The sequence below is a fragment of the Girardinichthys multiradiatus genome, chromosome 15 (genome assembly GCF_021462225.1).
Source record: "Girardinichthys multiradiatus isolate DD_20200921_A chromosome 15, DD_fGirMul_XY1, whole genome shotgun sequence".
In the NCBI taxonomy this organism is placed as follows: Eukaryota; Metazoa; Chordata; class Actinopteri; order Cyprinodontiformes; family Goodeidae; genus Girardinichthys; species Girardinichthys multiradiatus.
Window position 1 is genome coordinate 11,771,915 of NC_061808.1, and position 20,757 is coordinate 11,792,671.

General features: G+C 38.7%; 1 protein-coding gene across 11 annotated transcripts in view; it reads left to right on the top strand.

Annotated features, from left to right (window-relative positions):
* Positions 1-20,757, top strand: part of gphnb (gephyrin b) — a 152,238-nt gene that overhangs the window by 61,663 nt on the left and 69,818 nt on the right. For all 11 annotated transcript variants that reach the window (XR_007041743.1, XR_007041742.1, XM_047387531.1 and 8 more), the window contains 2 exons: positions 8,336-8,393; positions 8,504-8,596. Coding sequence is in view for 9 of the 11 variants with exons in the window: in XM_047387531.1 (XP_047243487.1) it covers positions 8,336-8,393; positions 8,504-8,596 (151 nt within the window). In the remaining 2 variants the exon portion in view is untranslated. The remainder of the gene's footprint in view (positions 1-8,335; positions 8,394-8,503; positions 8,597-20,757) is intronic.

A 20,757-nucleotide genomic window follows, 5' to 3' on the forward strand; every position in this document is an offset into this window, starting at 1 on the left:
CGTTATACTTCAAAAAGACTCAATGATACACCATTTACATTTTTTTTTTTTTATAATACTTTTCATTTAAAATGTCTTTGTATTTATGAGTTCATAGTGCAATTAACTCTAAGAAGGTTTCTAGAGTTTGCAAGAAAGACCCATAGCACCACAGGTTCTCTGCCAAATATTCCAGCAGGAATGATATCATTTTCCACATATTCATCCTATGTTTATGCCAGACTCCCCTCTGTCGAAAAGCTCAATCTTAGTTCCATGTGACCAAAGATTTCCAGTTAAAAGTGCAAACCTTTCTATTTGTAATAGCAGAACCGAAAAGGCTTTTTACCTGCATGCCTCCCGAACTACTGGTTGTCACGTAGATGGTATCTCATTGTTGTTATGGAGGCATTGTGACCCCAAGATGGCATGCTTTGCTGCAGTGAGCTTTGGAAATGTTTTATCGTCTTGGAGCCAGACTTGTGGCCTGTAGCTTAGAGAAGTTCTTCTTTGTGGATTTAATATGCAGTATATAACTCTGGGAAGTATGAAGTTATTTATTAATAGATCAATTAGTTTTAATTTATTTAATTTTTTCTATCTTGAACAAATGTAAATCACATTAATAGTACCCTTTACCTCATAAATCCAGCAAACACCGTTTTGTAAGTTGTTAAACTTATGGAGGCTGAACTTTTTCCAGTAGTTAAAAACATTTATCAATGATATTAAGTTGACATACTTTTCTAGTGGTTGCCTGAATATGTTCCAAGTATATGCAAGGGGGGATTGCTCTTCACTGAGCATTAATTAATCTACTATGACTGTTGTTTATTTTGACACAGGTGTTAGATGTTTGTATTTAGGTGTAGCTGGTATGATTTAGAGAAGCCAGAAACTCTCAGCAGTAGCAAAACTGAAGCATGGTGACATTTATTCCACAAATACCCCTTGAATGTGGAGTGATCTGCGGACATTTAAATATTGTGTTTTTTCTGGGGTTGTGTGCATATTGTTTACCAACTGTGAGTGGAACACCTCAGTGGGCACCCGGAGGGCTCAACACAGTGGGGGATTGAAGTGAGCTCGTCCTATTCCTCCATCTTTCCCACTATCTGCAAACATGTTGAGAGGTCATCCCTTGAGAGCTTTCCTACATTTAGATGAACCAACAACGTACCTCTAATGGGCTTGACTCTGTTAATACTGGGAGTGTGGAGATGACCAAGGAGACTTTTGTCCCCCCCCCCCCAAAAGATGAAGTGTGTGTGTGTGTGTGTGTGTGTGTTCTTGTACTTGTTGCTGAGTGAGAACCATTTTTCGTATTTTTATCGCAAAGTGAGGACATTTTGACAAAGTGAGGACATTTTTCTGGTCCTCACTTTTTCAAATTCCGTTCTTGGGACAGGGGTTAGGTGTAGGACTAGGGTATGAATTGAGTTATTGTTAGGGTTAGGCACTAAAAATCAAAGAAAATGAATGGAAGTCAATGGAAGTAACCGAAACGTCCTCATAAAGATAGTAAACCACGGATGTGTGTGTGTGTGTGTGTGTGTGTGTGTGTACTGCAAATCTCAGTGGTTGTGGGACACTTCCAAGAAGAGACCCGTCTGCCAGGGTGATTTCATTGGGGCCTGCCATAGCAATGCATAGGAGAGCAGTGCATTGCGAAGCAATGCACTGCCTCCCATGCAATGCATGGCAGGCACCTATTACTATTCACCTCTAAACTGGACTCTTTATTTATTATTTATTTTTCTTCCGTCTCCGTTAATGCGGCCCGAACCGCTGCGTGCACCCCCACAATATATACATCAAAACGACCGGCTCGGTCCCGTGAGGTGTGCTATTACTTTTATTGGCGTTTCGAGTTACTATGGCGACGTAATTAACGAAAAACCGAGCCCAAAAATCCCATAGGAATGAATGGAGTCAGGGGCGAAGAAATCCTCAAAATTCACTGTTTTTGAGGCTCTACTGTATCGCCATACTTTCACCTAGAAAAACAGTTTGACTTTCAGTTTGTAGGAAAATCCGCCGGCTCTTCAGAAGTGAAAACGGTTTGTTGATAACTGCTACGGTTTCTCTAAAATTAGACTCCAAGCGACACAAAGTTTGCCAGAAAATCACACTCTTAACAGTGGAGATGGCAGTTACTAGAGTGTAAAAAGAGGGGATTTTTTTCAGGAAAAATGAGTTTCAACTGGCCCTCACGGCCACAAATTTCGCTCTACAGCCACAATTTTCGGTCAGATTGTAGGGCCGGGCCTCTGCTTTCACACAATAATTTCAAAATTGTTGTAAGTCTCATAGATTTCTGTCAAAACACCCTCGATCGCCAAGAGTCAGTAGATTTCTGTAGGCCTTCTCCCATGTATTTTCAATGAGAGCTTGACCTGTAATCCATGAGTGACACCATTTCTTTCAAAAATCATATTTTATACTGTGAATGACATAGAGCTATGAAAATATCCATGATTGGGGACGAGGGATAGCTGTCGCCCACAGTTTAAAAAATTTTCAAATACCATGTACGGATTCCGAGATATTAGACTTTGTTCGGGAGCATGTTCAGGCATTTTTGCCTTTTTCTCCATTTTCCCTTACTTTTCACCCAGTATTGTGTCTTTATTATTATATTTTCACTAATAAATGATGAATATTAATGTTCCCCTGTCCGTTCTGATAAAAACGGTCCAAGAATGACATCGATCGCCCCTACGGTTTCAGAGTTATGGCCAGTTGTTCGGGAGCATGCGCCTCCATGTTATAAAGCCTAGACCAGGGGAGACAGAGAGAGAGGTGCTGCGTGAGTGAGAAACAGCAGGTGTCAAGTTACACTGACGCTCTTTGCTGATTGGCTGATTCATTCCTCACTGTTCTATTTATAGCTCTGTGTATCTCCTACTGTATATGTCTGGATGTGATTCTGTCTTTCTTTCTGCCTCTCTGTGTCTCACACTGGGACACACACACATACACACACACCCACCCACACACACATTCACACACAGACACACACCCACACACACACATGCATGGATTACTATCTTTCTGAGGACTTTGCATTGACTTTCATTGATATTCATTCATTTCTATGGCTTAAACATGACATGACACCTAACCCTTTGACCAGCTTCATAGGGGGCAACTACATGGCGGCCATGTTGTGTGGGGAACTTAAACAGCATGTACTGCTGTTCCAACACCCAGACAACAGTGATTGACCCTAAAGGTCAATTTCTTTCATACACCCTCCATGCTTACTAATGATTATTTAAAGCTTATAATAACATACACAATGGTTTTACAATAGCAAGCATGTTCTATATAACTAATAGAAATAACCCAGACCTGAAAGGACAACCATGCTTGATTTTCAAAATAAGACATAATCTGCTCTATAAAATAAAACCCTTTAAACAATAGATGATTGCAGGAGTGGGCTTCACACTACTGTTGGAGCTCCCCCAGTATTGGAAATAGGACCATGTTGGCCTTTTAAAATAAAGCCTACTGAAACTTTCAAAATAAAAGCCTCAACCCCCCATAGTTACTATGGATTTGGTGAGCTCACAAGAGCATAGAAAAGGATTTTTAAATAGCAAGCGGGTTCTATTTAACCAATGCAACTAACCCAGACCTGAAAGGACACCCATACTAGGTTTTCAGAATAAGACAAAACATGCTCTACAAAATAAAAGCCTTTACACTTTAAACAATAGATCATTGCAGAACTGGGCATTACACTACTGTTGGAGTTCACCCGGTGTTGGAAATGGGACTATGCTTGAAATATGGGTTACTGAAACTTTCAAAATAAAAGCCTCAACCCCCCATAGTTACTATGGATTTTGTGAGCTCACAAGAGCATAGAAAATGATTTTTAAATAGCAAGCGGGTTCTATTTAACCAATGCAACTAACCCAGACCTGAAAGTACAGCCATGCTGGACTTTCAAAATAAGACAAAACATGCTCTACAAAATAAAAGCCTTTGCATTTTAAACAATAGATCATTTCAGGACTGGGCTTCACACTAATGTTGGAGCTCACCTAGTGTTCCCCATTTAAAATAAGGCTTATTGAAAATTTAAAAATAAAAGCCTGAGTCCTCCAGAGTTACTAGTAATATTTTAAGCTGATAATAGCATAGAAAATAGCATAGACAATGAAATAAAAAAAAAATAGCAAGCTCTGGTCGGAGCAAAACGCACCAAGAGGCAGGCCCCGTCTAAATTTCTTCCGAAATTTTCTAGTTAATAATACAAGCTCTTTGTAGGAAGCACTCAATCTCACTCTGTGTTTCTCTTGCTTATACACACACACACATACACAAACACACACACACATACGTACTTCCAACTTCTTTTTCTCTTTTTAAGTGTGTCCCTTTTTTGCACTCTTCACTTTGTGCCTCTCTTTGTTATTAAAGCCTCCTTTCTGCGCTCGTCTTTTATTCATTGTAAGATTTGGCCAGGATGTCCAAGCTTTCAGGCCAGAACTACTGCTACTTTCCCACCCATCCACTCCCTTTTTCCTCTCTGTCTGACCCCTCTCTTCTTGCTTCTGTTCTTTTTCCAGCTGCATTAGGATCTGTCCACACCAAAGGCAAAAAAGCCATCTTCAGCACCAACTACATTTAGCCAAGAGCTTGACAAATGGATTTCTCTCATATCAAAAAGATATAGTTTGCGTTACAAGATTGATATGTTACCATTTCCTTCTAATAAAGTCAAGCTCTTTAGCTGTAGGCTTGTCCATTGTCAAGAAACCTCCTGGCTGATGTCTTGAGATGTTACTTCAATACTTCCACATAATGTTCTTTTCTCATGATGCCATCTATTTTTGTGAACCAAACCAATCCCTCCTGCAGCAAAACATTTAGACAACATGATGTTGCCACTCACACGTTATTTACGGTCGGGACGACTTTCCCGTGCCTGTAGGTTTTCCCTTCCAAATGGAACAATAGACATTATGGACAAAACGTTCAATTTTACTTTAATCAAAACAGAGCATATGTCTCCAAATGTTATGGTCTTTGTTCCTGAGTGCATTTGCAAATTGGAATCTGGCTTTTGGAGTAATAGCTTCTTCCTCCCTAAGTGGCCTTTTACCCCATATTGGTACAGATCTCTAAGGATTACGGTACTCTTACGAGCTTCAGCCTGCATCTTCACAAGGTCTTTACCTTTTTCCTGGGGTTGGTACACACACCAAAACCTGCACAGGTATTCCTCCAATTAGGTGAAATGTTGCAAAGTAACCTATCAGAATCTTTCAACAGCCACAGCATAATCATCTGGGCCAGTGTTGTCATGTGTACGATAATTATCGTATTTGTACGATAATTTTGCACTCTGTACGATGTACGATCAATATTCCTAAAAAAGGCCAATGTACAATAATTTGACCACTCCATGAATGTGTGGTTGTAATCAGTTGTCATCAACCTATCGCCAAAGTCTGTCGGAGTTTTTTTGTGAACCCTGAAGGCATCTGTGTCCGGATTCGGGAACAGATGCTGGAAATTCCAGCCAATCGTGCTTTTCTAAATGTGAGCTTCGAGTGACGTGATGCGATGGCCTCAGAACAACGGCCATGATTGAGGAAAAAAAAAAAGAAAAGAAGAAGAAGCAGGGGCTGCAGATGTTGATAAATCCATTCCATACTGACGCCACAAAGCTGCGAGTGTCTGTTAGACGCTATTCAACACATCAACAGACTTATTTTAGTTAGGACGAGTGTATGATAATTTCCCTCAAAATACGATAATTTTATGTCTCTAGTACAATAATCCTACATTTCTCACCTGGTAACATTGATGTGGGCATTCCTTTTACATATCTCTTTACACATATGTATGTAAATGTCTGGTTTTTCATTTTATTACTTCCATGGTAAACATCAGCAGTAATCTAAAATGAATCAATTTGATTACCATGTGGAGTTTCACTATTAGATATCACAAAATCAGAAGAAAATGCTCATTGAACATGGCTGACCTAAACTGACTGCCAGCACTAAAAACTGAAACGTTTTCAAGTCTGAACAGAGAGCCTGTAGTAAATAATTAACGCCTACAAATGTAAATAACTCAATCTACTTGTTCCTTGATGACATTGCCCTGCAAAATCATTTGGATACTTTGAACCTTCTCCACATTTTGTTACGTTACAACTACGAACCTCTGTGGGTTTCATTGAGATTTTATATGGTAGACCAAATAGTACGCAATTGTTAAGTGGAAGGGAAAGGGGAAAAAATTTTCAAAGAGAACAAGTGCTGGCTCATTACTAGATGCAACAATTGTACAAAGTGTAAAATGCAATGGTGCATCTATACTCGTTAAATGCATCAGCATAGGTGCTGGCCCAAAGGATGACTTCTGTTGTACTTTACTCAAAAGAGGATCTGTTTGGATTTTTTGTTTGATTTAGATTTTTGTTCACCAGAAAAAGTCAATTCAACAGATTTCATGTTGGACAAATTAATAATGTTTATCTGTAAATTTGGTTTATTATTATTATTATTATTATTATTATATTTACAACACTTTTGTTAAAATGGTACCAACTGTGTTTCTGGATTCATATACAAATACCTATTTTATTGCTTTTCATTTTAATTGATAGTATTGCTGTTATTTTTACATTTGAACCACTATTATGAATGTGTCCACTAATATTGGTGTTATATTATAATTTATACCAATTGTGTTTTGGATTTAATACAATACCATATTTCAGTCTTATTATCATTATTACAGTTGTTTGTCTTGTTGTCTTCATCAGCTTTGTCATTATTCACCTACGCATCATATAAGTATACTTACTCAGCAGCAAAGAAAGAACATAAAAAAGGACTCTCAGCAAAATTGCCAACATCTGCTGTAAATATTACTATTTCACATTTTAATTTGCAGTAATTTGGCCACCTATCCAATTTAAGAAAAAGTTTGTTGCCTTTCTTGTTTACAATGCCTGTATATATAAATCAAAATAGTGTATCATCTATTAATATACATATTACCATTACACAAATCTGGAAATTGCTCACTGATTAGTCATAAACATAAAAGGAAAATGTGCCTGAAGATCTTAAATAGACTGTAGAAAAGAAATGGGATCCCTGTTAATTACAAAAAGAAAGGCACGCAGAAACTCTCACACATTCCCAAGCAATAAACAACACAACAACCAGAGTCTCCAGACAGGAAGAGCTGCCAAGGAAATGCTGGGAAGGAACTCCAGTTATTTGTGCAGAGCGTATTTTCATTTGGGCTGAACAAAAAGAGGCTTGAAAAACCCCAGGAGCACACAAGAGGTGATTTGTCCTGACAGCTCCTTTACTCTCCCGAGGTGTAACGCAGATACACATAAACACATAAATGAACGAGCGTACGTGCATGAACTCATACAAGCTCACAAGAATGCATACAGAACTGCCAAAAGTTGCTCCCTCTCATCAAAGTACACAAAGCGGAGGTAAATCTCCCATGTCATCATGGGAATGTCAGGGGTTTTTGTGGATGGCCCCTTCATCCTAAACGTGCAGTGTTTCATAAAATTGCCCTCCTTCATTAAAGAGTAAGACTTCTTCACATCTTGTGTCAAAAACCTGTCAGAGTCCAATTCTTTGTCTTTATGTATGCTTGCTGCATTGTTGTTGTTTTGTGCTGCAAAAAGTGTCCATTTAATCTTTCAAAAGTATCCCTAAAATAGAGCATATACAACAATTATATTTTTCTATGTTGGCTGAAGAAGTGTGTTGTGGCATTTAAGTGTCACACAGGGGAAACATGATGCACTAAAGTTCCAAAAATAGTTCTCTTAATAAAAAGGTTACATAAGGGTTTCCCTTGCAGGTTTTTCACCTTATGTCTGGGTAATTTTTTTGAGGTAATGTAATAGTTAATTCGACCACAGGAGGGCGCCATAGCCCAGTGTTCACCTCTAAGTGCTACCTCCTCTCTGGGCTATCCTGGGGAAAATCCTTCTATAAGGATTCTTCAAGGGCATTTTTTCTCCGTATTTTAGTTGCTGTATTTCTATGTATTTTAATACTTTCTTTTATAGAATGTACTGTAATGCTTATGATCATATCTCACTTAGTAAATCTATAATAAAAGACAGCATTGTGAGACCAGACGAGTTGTTTGTCAATTAAATGGTTAATCTTGGGTTTTAATTTCTCAGCTCTGCATATAAGCTGTGTTTCACAATGTCTACAGCCTCCTAACCTACCTCTTTGACATGGGGACTGTGCAATGTTTGCAACGATAAAGAAAAGAATAATTTTCTTGCTGTGCAGTGTATCATTTTTCAGTCATTGTGTTCTTCCTTCTCTCTCAGGTTGGGGGGCATGATCGTGGCCTACAAGATAGTGCCAGATGAGATAGATGAAATCAAGGTAAAGATAATTGATGTGCTGCTCTAACTTTGTTGAAGTAAAGTGCAAATCTAGTATATCTACACATAACAATTTCGTAAAGATGCATCTTTGTGCATGCTTACCAACAGGAAACACTGGTGGACTGGTGTGATGAGAAAGAACTCAACCTCATTCTCACCACTGGGGGCACTGGCTTCGCCCCGAGAGATGTAACACCAGAGGTGGGCTTGCATATATTTTATTTGACTGTCAGAGCAAACACGTAACAGAAGCAGGACTGCTCAATAATGAAAACATTTATAATTTTGCTCTTTTTGGTCAATATTGAAATTGTATCAGATAAAATGAGGATTTGTTGAGTTTGGAAAAAAAAATGTATTGATTGCAGTTGAAGAACATGAAAATGACAAGTTCTTCCTTTAAACAACTGAGAAAGTATGTCTTCAAATATAGGATGTTAATTATAAAAGACAAACAAATAATATCAGCAATATGGTATACTTCAGCAATCTCTGGAAAACAAATGCTAAATTAACAAATGTCAATAACACTAACTAAATTTCAAAATAGATAGTTGATAGATTTTAAAAACAAAATCAAAAGAAAAACAACATTTTTTTTCACAACAAATGATAAAAAAATAAGTAAGGCCAAGTTTTTTTCCACCAAACAAACTTGTTAACATTTTAGGACAGCTACTGAAAGATTTGATACATTTAGTTTAAATTAAAAGACTACAAGTTTAAATTTTAAGGCGGCTATGCAGATTTGTTGTTGATGAGTGGCGGGGATGTTAACCAATAGCAAATCAAGCACAATACGTGTTTTTAATCTGCATTTTAGTTTACTAAATGCTGCTGCTGCCCTGCTGCTGCTCCTGTGTTCGGGTTTTGCCTCTTCACTATTTCAAACTTTTACAGTTTTGGACGGTTTATGCTTGCATTTTTTCACATACGGAGTGGCACCATCTATAACTGGATGTTTCTTGTTGATTCTTCAATTCATACCCCCAGGGTATGCCTTGCCTGTACTACTCTGCTTTATCTGCCAAACTTTACTTGCATTGACTCTTCAAAACAGGACCGCCCAACACATGTGGGTTTAGCGGAAGTGACGGTTGGGAAACATTACAAAATAGAAGCACAATGGCAAAGTAGATTATGCCATAAAAACACTATAAAAATCTAATAGGTTTCTGACTATTGTGTTATTTTTGAGATTATTTAAAGTTGAAATCAAAACTGAATGATACATTTGATTAACTGAACAGATCTGACCACATGAAAACAAAATAAACTTTATGGCTCACATGCAAAACACAATGTGTCTGGAAACACTGCACTTCACCATGAACACACCACCCTTATAGTGACACATGGTGGAAGCAGTATCATGCTGTGGGGATGCTTTTCTTCAGCAGGGAAAGAGGAACTGGGCAGATTTATTTGCAAAATGGATGAGACAAGATATAGGGCTATCCTGATTCAAAACCCATAGAAGACTGTAAAAACGTTGACCTTCCTCTACAACACTGACACTAAACATACAGAAAAAGTCAAAGTCTAGACAAAAAATCCAATTGAGAACCTGTGGCAGGAGTTGAAAATTGCTATTTACAGATGGTTTCCATCTGTTCTGGGTGAGATTTAGCTATTTCGCCTAGAAGAATGGGTAAACCTTTCACTCTTTACAACTGGAAAGCTGCTTCATGTAGCTATAATTGCAAAGAAAGGGGGGTTCATCAAAATATGACTCAGAGTGGTAGAAATCCCAATCAAATACAATCACGTTTGCTTTTATATTGTTACAAAATATGAGAAAATATAGTGACTGTAAATACTTTTCCGTGGAGCTGTCTTGCTTATGAGACAGTTCTGTTACAAACTACAGGTATGATGATCTCTAATGTAGACAGTAGATCAGCTTTTTATATTTGAATGTCTGTTGAGAGGTACATGTCTCCTGCTGCTGCATTTGCTTCATTAGCAGCTGCTTTTGCTGATCGCATGCATGTGTTACAGCACTGATTACCGCTAATTAGTCCCGTGGTCAGAGGGGAAATAAAGGAGTAGAAGTGCTTCCTTTATCAACTGCCTTTTCTGTAAGACGAATGAAAGAGTTCAAAGACAACATTTCATTGTATGTTTATAACAATATTAATGCTTTCCCCATATTTTCTGATATTTAAAAAATGCCCCTCCGGAATTATGTTAACATTTTAATGAAATTATTTGCATAGTAGAGCCCGTGACTACTAATGTACTCCATATTACTCCAAAACAGCTACTCAGGCATTCTTAGCTACCCTTGCTGTAAAATATTTTTGTGTCATTTTATTATTTAAAAACTCAATTTTACTATTAAAATGATTGTCTCATATGGACATTGTGGATGGTGAAGACTCTCTTCTTGCACAGTTTTTTTTGTTTTTTTTTGTTTAACCTTTATTTCTAAAAGTCTATTAAGATAAAATCTCTTTTTCGAGGGAGACCTCGCCAAGAGGCACACCAGTGTGCAGTAAACAACACCTAATACCGTATTTTCCGCACTATAAGGCGCACTTAAAAACCATTAATTTTCTCAAAAAATGACAGTGCGCCTTGTAATCCGGAGCGCCTTATATATCAATTGATTAATAGGTTGATCTATACTGGTTGTACACGGCGCTCTGTCAAAATGTTTCAGTACGACTGGTAAACTACAAAGCCGCACCGCTTGCAGCATTACGGCTACCGTAGTCAGGGGTGTCGCCGAAGTAATAGCGGTAAACACCTGTACTGTGCTTACTCCTAGTCCAACACCACTTGTGTGTGTATAACGACCCCAAAATTGCACCTTTCAAGAGACACGCTTACGATGCTGAGTTCAAACTCAAGGCTGTCAGCTACGCAGTCGAACATGGGAATGGAGCAGCAGCGAGAGAATTCAACAGTTAACGCTACTATATTGTGAATGTGCTAACGTTTGATTTAGTGCATCAAACTGTTTCTTTTACGTGTTTACTGAATCAGGGAAAAGTTCCCTTTCACGTTTTAACTAACGTTTGATTTCAACTTCAACTTCATAGACTCCAATGCATTCCTAACGTGCGGTTAGCTCTATTCAATAGAATTCTATGTAGAGGAGACCTTACCAAGAGAGTGAATGGAGTTATCAGAACGCTGGTTTGTAGTGTATTAATAAAGTTTGACTGACTGACTTATCTGACTGTTTTGTTGACATTCTCTTTAGCACAGCTCCATCTAGTGGATGCATAACGCAACCCCAGTCAAACGTTTGACTGCAGTAGCTTCTATTCTATGCGCCTTATAATCCGGTGCGCCTTATAGTGCGGAAAAAAGTTACAATTACAAGTTGTTTAAGTACAAAACCAGATAAAAGGTTACAAGAATTGAGAATTATCTGAGAAAGATAACCTGAGTAATTACAAAAAGCATTTTTTAAACAAAGTGATCCAAACCTAACTAGCCACAGACCTAATAACTGGTTGTTCCAAGCTCAACAGCAACAGCTACTATCAAGCATTTGAGATAACTGACAATGAGTCATTTACCTATTTGTAGAGAAATCTTGGTTCCCTCTTCTTAGCAAAAGTTTTTGTAATTCAGCTACGTTAGATGGTTTTTAAGCATTAATGGCCTGGTCAAGGTCATGCCACAGCATTTTAATCAGATTTAGGTGATCCTCCCTGAGGATTTTCTGGTAGACAGCAAAAGCCACGATTCCATCAATTACAGCAAATTATATAGATCCTCAAGAAAGGAACCCCAGACAATCTAACCGCCAACATCATGACCTTAGGTAAAGATGTTTTTTTTTTCTTAAAGGCCTTGTCAACCTTAGGCTAGATGTAAAAGGACAAACCCATTCTAAAAATGTCACACTTAGTCAGTCCACCATCTTCTTCCGCAAGTGTCTTGGGGATCATCAAGTTTGTTTTTGTTTTTTTGGGAAAGGTGAGATGAGCCTTTGGGTTCTTATTGGTCAGCAGTGGTTTTGGCTTTGGAACTTTGTTGGATACTATGTTGTCAGTTCTTGTTTGACCTCCTAAATGATTCATGGCTGGCCGGCCACTTCAGGAAAAGTTTACCACAGTTTCATATTGTCTCCATTTGTGATTTGATGGTTTACTGTAATTTTGCTTGGGTTTAATGAGTGGTAGCCTTTTAGTCTGTTTTGTATTTGCATTTAAAACAGTGTCTCTTGTTTTTACTGTTTATATGTAACCAAAAGCCCAGGTAGGAACAGACATAGCAAATTAGCCTAGGGTATAAATATTAAAAAGTACTATATTTGTTAAACCTCAGTAGTCATACAAATAAAGTAAATCAGTCAGTCCCAAAGCTTTAGAAATGGCTTTGTAACCCTTTCGAAACTAATAACCATTACTAACTGTTTTCTCATCTTATTAAATTTCTTTAGATCAGGGCATGATGTGTTGCATTTTAAGATCTGTTGGCCTACTTCCTGTTGTTAAACAGGTTGTGTCTAAGTGAATTCATTGTTTAATTGTCAGGCAGTGACCAAGGTATGACCTTGGTATGGATAGTGAAATTGAGGCAAAAAAATCTTGTTATTTACAATAATTCATTATTTAATATGCGGGGGTATATGTTTTTCACATAGGTCCAAGTTGATTTGGGTATTTCCCTTTGGGAAGAATAAAGTACTTTTAAAAAGAATGGTATCTTTTTCTTCTTACTAAATGTAATTATCATTTGAAAACTTAGTATTCGCTCAAGTTTTGTTTGTCTGATATTATAATGTGTTTGATACAAGCGGCTGAAATTAATTTTCTCTATAGGTTGGCTGGACTCAGCCTTAGAGATAGTGTTAGAAGCTCTGTCCTCTAAGTGGAGCTCGAAGTAGAGGAGCAGCTTCTCCACTTTAAAAGGATTCAGCTAAGGTGGTTCAGACATCTGATCAGGATGCCTCTTACGTGAGGTTTTCAGGGCACGTCCCTCTGGGAGGAGACCCAGGGGAAGACCCAGAACTCGCCGGATGGACTATACATCCCATCTGGCGTGAGAATACCAAAATTAGCTGTGGGGTGTCACCAGGGAGAAGAATGTGTGGGTTTCCCTTCTGGGCCTGTTGCCACACTGCGACCTGATCTAGGAGAAGCAAAAGACAGTGGATGGATGAAAGGATCTCTTTGGGGCCAAAAAGTTCTCATTAGACTGTACATATGTGACCTTTGTCACTAGGTTTTGTCAAACCTGTTATGGCTGAGTACATTTAGGTTATAGTAATTCTGGTTCAATATTAATTCTCCCAACTAACAAGATTTTTTAAAATGTAGAATCCCCTCAGTCAATTCTCTGACTCATAAGATTTTGTTGATTTCTGGCTATTTACTTTAGCTTAGCTCAAAAATCTGAAATGTATTTTGTCACACATTTCACACATTTTTGCCACAAGCAGTATTCCTGCTCTTCTTTTAAAGTTTTGCTGCCTAAATTCAGAGTCCTCTCTGCTTCTGGTAAAATCATCCGAAGATATATATACAGTGCCTTGCGAAAGTATTCGACCCCCTTGAACTTTTCAACCTCTTGCCAGATTTCAGGCTTCAAACATAAAGATATAAAATTCTAATTTTTTGTGAAGAATCAACAACAAGTGGGACACAATCGTGAAGTGGAAAGAAATTTTTTGGATGTGTTAAACTTTAACAAATAAAAAACTGAAAAGTGGGGCATGCAATATTATTCGGCACCCTTGCATTAATACTTTGTAGCGCCACCCTTTGCTACAATTACAGCTGCAAGTCTCTTGGGGTATGTCCTCTATCAGTTTTGCACATCGAGAGACTGAAAGTCTTGCCCTTTCTTCCTTGCAAAACAGCTCAAGCTCAGTGAGGTTGGATGGAGAGCGTTCGTGAACAGCAGTCTTCAGCTCTTCCCACAGATTCTCGATTGGATTCAGGTCTGGACTTTGACTTGGCCATTCCAACACCTGGATACGTTTATTTGTGGACCATTCCATTGTAGATTTGGCTTTATGTTTTGGATCATTGTCTTGTTGGAAGATAAATCTCCGTCCCAGTCCCAGGTCTCTTGCAGACTCCAACAGGTTGTCTTCCAGAATGGTTCTGTATTTGGCCCCATCCATCTTCCCATCAATTTTGACCATCTTCCCTGTCCCTGCTGATGAAAAGCAGGCCCAAACCATGATGCTGCCACCACCATGTTTGACAGTGGGGATGGTGTGTTCAGGGTGATGAGCTGTGTTGCTTTTACGCCAAACATATCGTTTTGCATTGTGGCCAAACAGTTGGATTTTGGTTTCATCTGACCAGAGCACCTTCTTCCACATGTTTGGTGTGTCTCCCAGGTGGCTTGTGGCAAACTTTAAACGAGACTTTTTATGGATATCTTTGAGAAATGGCTTTCTTCTTGCCACTCTTCCATAAAGGCCAGATTTGTGCAGTGTACGACTGATTGTTGTCCTATGGACAGACTCTCCAACCTTAGCTGTAGATCTCTGCAGTTCACCCAGAGTGATCATGGGCCTCTTGGCTGCATCTTTGATCAGTCTTCTCCTTGTTCGAGATGAACGTTTAGAGGGACAGCCGGGTCTTGGTAGATTTGTAGTGGTCTGATACTCCTTCCATTTCAATATGATTGCTTGCACAGTGCTCCTTGGGATGTTTAAAGCTTGGGAAATCTTTTTGTGTCCAAATCCAGCTTTAAACTTCTCCACAACAGTATCTCACACCTGCCTGGTGTGTTCCTTGGTCTTCATGATGCTCTCTGGGCTTTGAACAGAACCCTGAGACTATCACAGAGCAGGTGCATTTATACGGAGACTTGATTACACACAGGTGGATTCTATTTATCATCATCAGTCATTTGGGACAACATTGGATCATTCAGAGATCCTCACTGAACTTCCGGAGTGAGTTTGCTGCACTGAAAGTAAAGGGGCCCGAATAATATTGCACGCCCCACTTTTCAGTTTTTTATTTGTTAAAAAAGTTTGACACATCCAATAAATTTCTTTCCACTTCACGATTGTGTCCCACTTGTTGTTGATTCTTCACAAAAAATTTTAACTTTATATCTTTATGTTTGAAGCCTGAAATCTGGCAAAAGTTTGACCAGATCAAGGGGGCCGAATACTTTTGCAAGGCACTGTATAGACTGCCTTTATTTGTTAATTCTATTCAGATAATTCTTTATTTATTTAGCATTCTTTCACAACAAATGCCGCCTCAGGATGCTTTACAAAGCAAACGTACACCATTCATTCAGATCATCTAATCCAAACTATATTACAGTGCAGTCAAACTTTACTTTAAATTGGTAAAATGTTATCTATTTCAGGAAACTGATGGGAAATAAATTTGAAAATACAGTACACAATGGTAACATTAACAATTGGTCTGTAAGGATTATGATTATTGATTAATGGATATTTATCAAATATTATAATTAAAAATCATAATTCCGAATTTTCATAACCAAAAATCATTGCTTACAAATAGAAGTCAGAGATGTCCTCTGGTGTTGTGATTATGGGTTCAAAGCACTTAATAATTACAATTAGTTAATTATCATTAATAATTGATAATTATTAATCAAACCACGCTAAATGTCACAGTTTAATCAGCCGCTTCACCGAACAGTGGGGGAACGTTGACCTTATTTTGACAGATAAATCACTCTTGCATGAAATAAACACAAATGTTTCTCCTATATAAATATGTGAAAATGTATGAAACCATATAGTTCTGATATAATTACTACTCTGGTCCAAAAACCTTCACCTAAGTAACTCAAAGCGCTATTCTACACAAAGGGGATAAAAATGACTACCTAACAATAATAATAGAAGAAAATATATGGGCACTGAGTGTCTATGAAGATCAAATCCAGCAGTTTTATGGACAAAATGTACAATTTGGGTTAACTTGGAAAGAGAAGTCGTCCTGGTGTGCTGATGTCTCGATTGCGGCGATCAGCTGGTAGAACGGTGGGCTGCGCCATTAGCCACCAGCAGCTGATTGCCCCAAATCTCGATCAAAGGATCACAAAACTCTGAGGCGGGAACTCAGTGGAAAAACTCCAGTGATAAAACTTGGACAAAGGAGTGGTCAGGCCATGAGACCCAGACCACAGCTGCTTTGAATGGAAAACTTTTAAATGTCCAACTTCTAACTCCTAGCTGATATGGGACCTTGTTGTATCAGACAGAATTCCAGCTTTCAGCCCTTCCGGGAATGGCCGTGTGGAGGAAAAGTTCGTCTGCGAGCTTTTGTCTCTCAAGATATGCGACTCCGTTGCGTCATACCGTGAAAAACGTTGGAAATGGTGGTTTAAAAGTTTATTTCTTCAGCTTTTATAGCTCTGAAGACATCAGCTTTGATGTCCATCACTGTGACGAATGTTGAGCTGTGCATGTGGAACTGCGCATCCCACTCGGTATATCCGACCAAAATGGATGATCCCAACAGGTCCACCAGTGACTTCACGAAGCTAGGAACGTTTTTCTGTGGCATTTGTTTTTTTGTGTTTATGTGTTTTGGAGTTGGCATTATTAATGCATTTGCAGCAGGTTTCACAGTTTGTGGTGCGTTTTTTCATTTGCTGTGCGTTTGCACCTGTTGGCCACCGTACCCTTCCAAATCTCAGGAAGTTAGGAGAAGGTCTCTACCCTTGGAGCTCAAGGAGGGTGATAGGGTGGTGGAGGGGCAATAGAGCACCAAGCAGACACTAGTAGCAGCAGGCATGCAGGCAGAAGCTGCATATGAAATGCAGAGCGCGTTTGCAGCTTAAATAGATCACCTATATCATTTCTTTATGCTAAATATATTCTGCAGAGTATGAGAAAGATCACATGTGAAATGGCAGCACAAGTCAAGTTCCCTGCCTGAACTGCATGCATCGCCTTATTTGAGATTGGTCAGCAAGCATTTTTTGTTTTACATAGAAACACACTTGGTTATAGTCTAACAAGCATGTCCCTTATTAAAAAGCTTTGCTGCAATACATGTTTTCTGCCAGATGCAACATGGATAAACTGTTACTAAACCTTAGCAGGTTAAGGTCAATAACTTTATTATTTGATAAATACCTGCATTTATTTATTTATTTTTAAGTTTTTGTTTCTTCTCATTTGGTTTCTTTTTGTGTCTCTGTCACATTCGGGTTTGGGGTTGAACCAAAGCGCAAACAAGAGCTCGGGAGCAGCATTTCAAGCAGTTTTTAGCTTTATTCAAAAATGAAAAGTATGATGGCGCCGCAGATGGTCGCCTCGGCGTGTTGGTGCGCATTGTTTTGTTTTGTTTTTTTTGCTTTAAAACGGTCTTCTGTGATGGTACCCGGAGCTCTCTCACCAGAGAAGAACTCATGAACATCAGGGCTACTACACCAGAGGAGTTATTTCCAACTTTTCTGCCTACTGCTCTGGAATTTTTGGATATTCTGGTCAAAGGTGCGCTTACCTTTGTTCACGCGGTGAAACGCCGGAAGAGAGGGAAACGGGCTGGGTTGCTGGTACGACTTCGCCAGCGTGGACTACGAACACCGTTACCTGGGATATTTCTCTCTAACGTGCGCTCACTTCCCAACAAAGTTGACGAACTACAACTGCTGTTGGGGAAAAACAGGGACTTTTATTCATCGGCAGTTTTGTGCTTCACGGAGACGTGGCTGTGTGGATTAATACCGGACTCTGCGCTGCAGCTGGCAGGATTCCAGCTCTACAGAGCGGACAGAGACACGGAACTCTCCGGCAAAGCAAAAAGGTGGAGGAATCTGTTTTTACCTCAACAGTGGTTGGTGCAACGACGTGACAGTGATTCAGCAGCACTGTTCTCCAGACCTGGAAGCCTTCATCATAAACTGTAAGCCTTTCTATTCCCCCCGTGAGTTCGCTTCGTTCATCCTGGTCGGTGTTTACATCCCGCCGCAAGCTAACGTGCAGGTCGCACAGCGCATGCTCGCCGACCAGATACTGAGTGTGGAGCGGACCAACCCGGACTCCTTGGTAATCGTCGTTGGTGACTTTAACAAAGGTAATCTGACCCACGAACTCCCCAAATATAGACAGTTTATAAAATGTCCGACCAGAGAGGACAACATTCTGGATCACTGTTACACCACCATCAGAGACGCTTATCACGCCGTCCCACGTGCTGCACTGGGCCAATCCGACCACATCATGGTCCACCTGATTCCTGCATACAGGCAGAAACTAAAGCTCTGCAAACCTGCAAACAGGACACCTGTAACCTGTAACTCTATGTGTTACATTAACGCTCAGCTTGGACTCCTGCTTTACTTGCACTGCCATACTTGCACAATGATCACCTGCACTGTTGTATTGCTCTTGCATCTTATACTGCTCTATACTTACTCTCACTCACTTAAAACTGTGCACATATATTTATATTATATTGTAGATATGTTTATACTGTTTAATTTGTATTGTATTGCACCGACTACGCCAAAACAAATTCCTTGTATGTCCAAAAACGTACTTGGCAATAAAGCTTTTCTGATTCTGATTCTGAAAAAACACTGCAGGTGTAAACCAGTCAGACATCCAAACCTACAGAGACACTGCAGGAACATGCGGAACTCAAGGCATGGACGAGGGTAGTGAACGAGAGGAACCAGCAAAGGACAATTAAACAAAACCAACTAATATACAGAATGAGAACAAAGGCAGGTAATCAAGGAACTAAGAACAGGTGTAACGAGGAGGCAGGAAGGCAGAGGGAACAGGTGAAAACAATACATAGATTAAAACATGACGATGGGACTAATAAACAATACTGAAACAAAGCCATAAACAAATAACCAAATGAAGCATGAGAGTAAAGAATAAACATGAACCAAGAAACTAGAGGGAACATAAGAAACACCATAACCTAAGAACAAACAAGGAACCCATACAGCAAACCTAACACCACACAGACTGAACTGACAGGAAGGGAAGCAGAGAACATGAGGACTAGGATGTAAACAAACTATAAGTAAACACAACCTAACCAGAGGGGCTGGTGAAATAAGATAAACAGAGTACAAATAATAATAAGCATAATAATAATAATAGCAAAAATGACAAAGAGAAAACCATACTAAGTCAAAACTAAGAAAGCAACCATAACCAAAGGAGCAATGAACGAGGAGGGTGACAACACTAGGGGGGAAACAAACAATCAGGAGTGAGAGAGAGTAACCAAAACAACACGACTACCATAATACAAAATATAAACATAAGTGACTAAACACAAACAAAGTCCAAACCCTGACAGTCTCATTCTTTCCGCATTGTCTAAACGTACTATAAATTGAATTTCTTTGCATCGCTTCAGTTTGTGGACAGAAAATAAGTCTCACCTATTCAAAAATTGCAGTATGAAACTGTTTACAAAACTATATGCAACAAACGTCACATTTATTTTATGTTGCAACCTTGTGTTTCGATACATGTTAGATATTTAACTGCAATATAAGCTATATATTTCATAAAGAACAATTTAACTCCTCTAATAACCCTGAACCCTGAGTCCAAATTGTCTATTTCTGCTGTTAAATTCTGCAGGTTATGTGTATTTTATTGAATCCATTACCAAATTAAACAGTCCATATCTCAGCTGTCTGGATAATGGAAAAAGCCTTAACTATCTCTTCCAGATCAACATTTATCTACATTAGCAGTCAACATTGATTTAGTCTCTTAAATCACTGGGGAAATATCTCCTCTTCTCATTAAACCCATGCAGTTAAACCCTTGGATGTTGAACTCCTCTGCTTTTGAATGTAACATTTTTGTGCAAAGAAGCTTGCTCATCTTGTTTTTTGTTGTTGTTGTCTTGGTTTGTTTTTTGATTGTTTTGCTTGACAACTGGGATGTTATTAAATACAAGCCAACAGGGTCATATTTAATTTTTAGAGAATCCAAAATAACTTTGGAGTGCTATTTCTTTGTTAACACCCCAGCTGAGATGGCTAATGGGGTGTTTTTTGCTGTCTACTAATTTTGGCATAATAAAAATTATTGGTCGTACTGTAATGCTATTTTACCAAAAGCAAGGATTTGCCCAAAATAATCTTAACTAAAGCAGTGAATATTTGCAAGAGATTGCTGCACATCTGTGCTGTATTTTTTCACATATTTGATGAATTTTCCTCCGTTCTTGACAATTAAGCTTAATAGCATGATTTAAAAAAACAGATGCATACATGATAAACTGCTCTTCTAATGTGTCTTTTTATATGTTTGTTATTGTTAATGGGACACCAGCATGCAAAGGACTTTTCTGGTACTACATTTATTACAAAGCACCCTTTTAAAATTGATATTTTATTTGTATAGTTTGAATTAATAGAACAATCTATTTCAACCAAGGGAAAAAAAATAGGTAGCACTA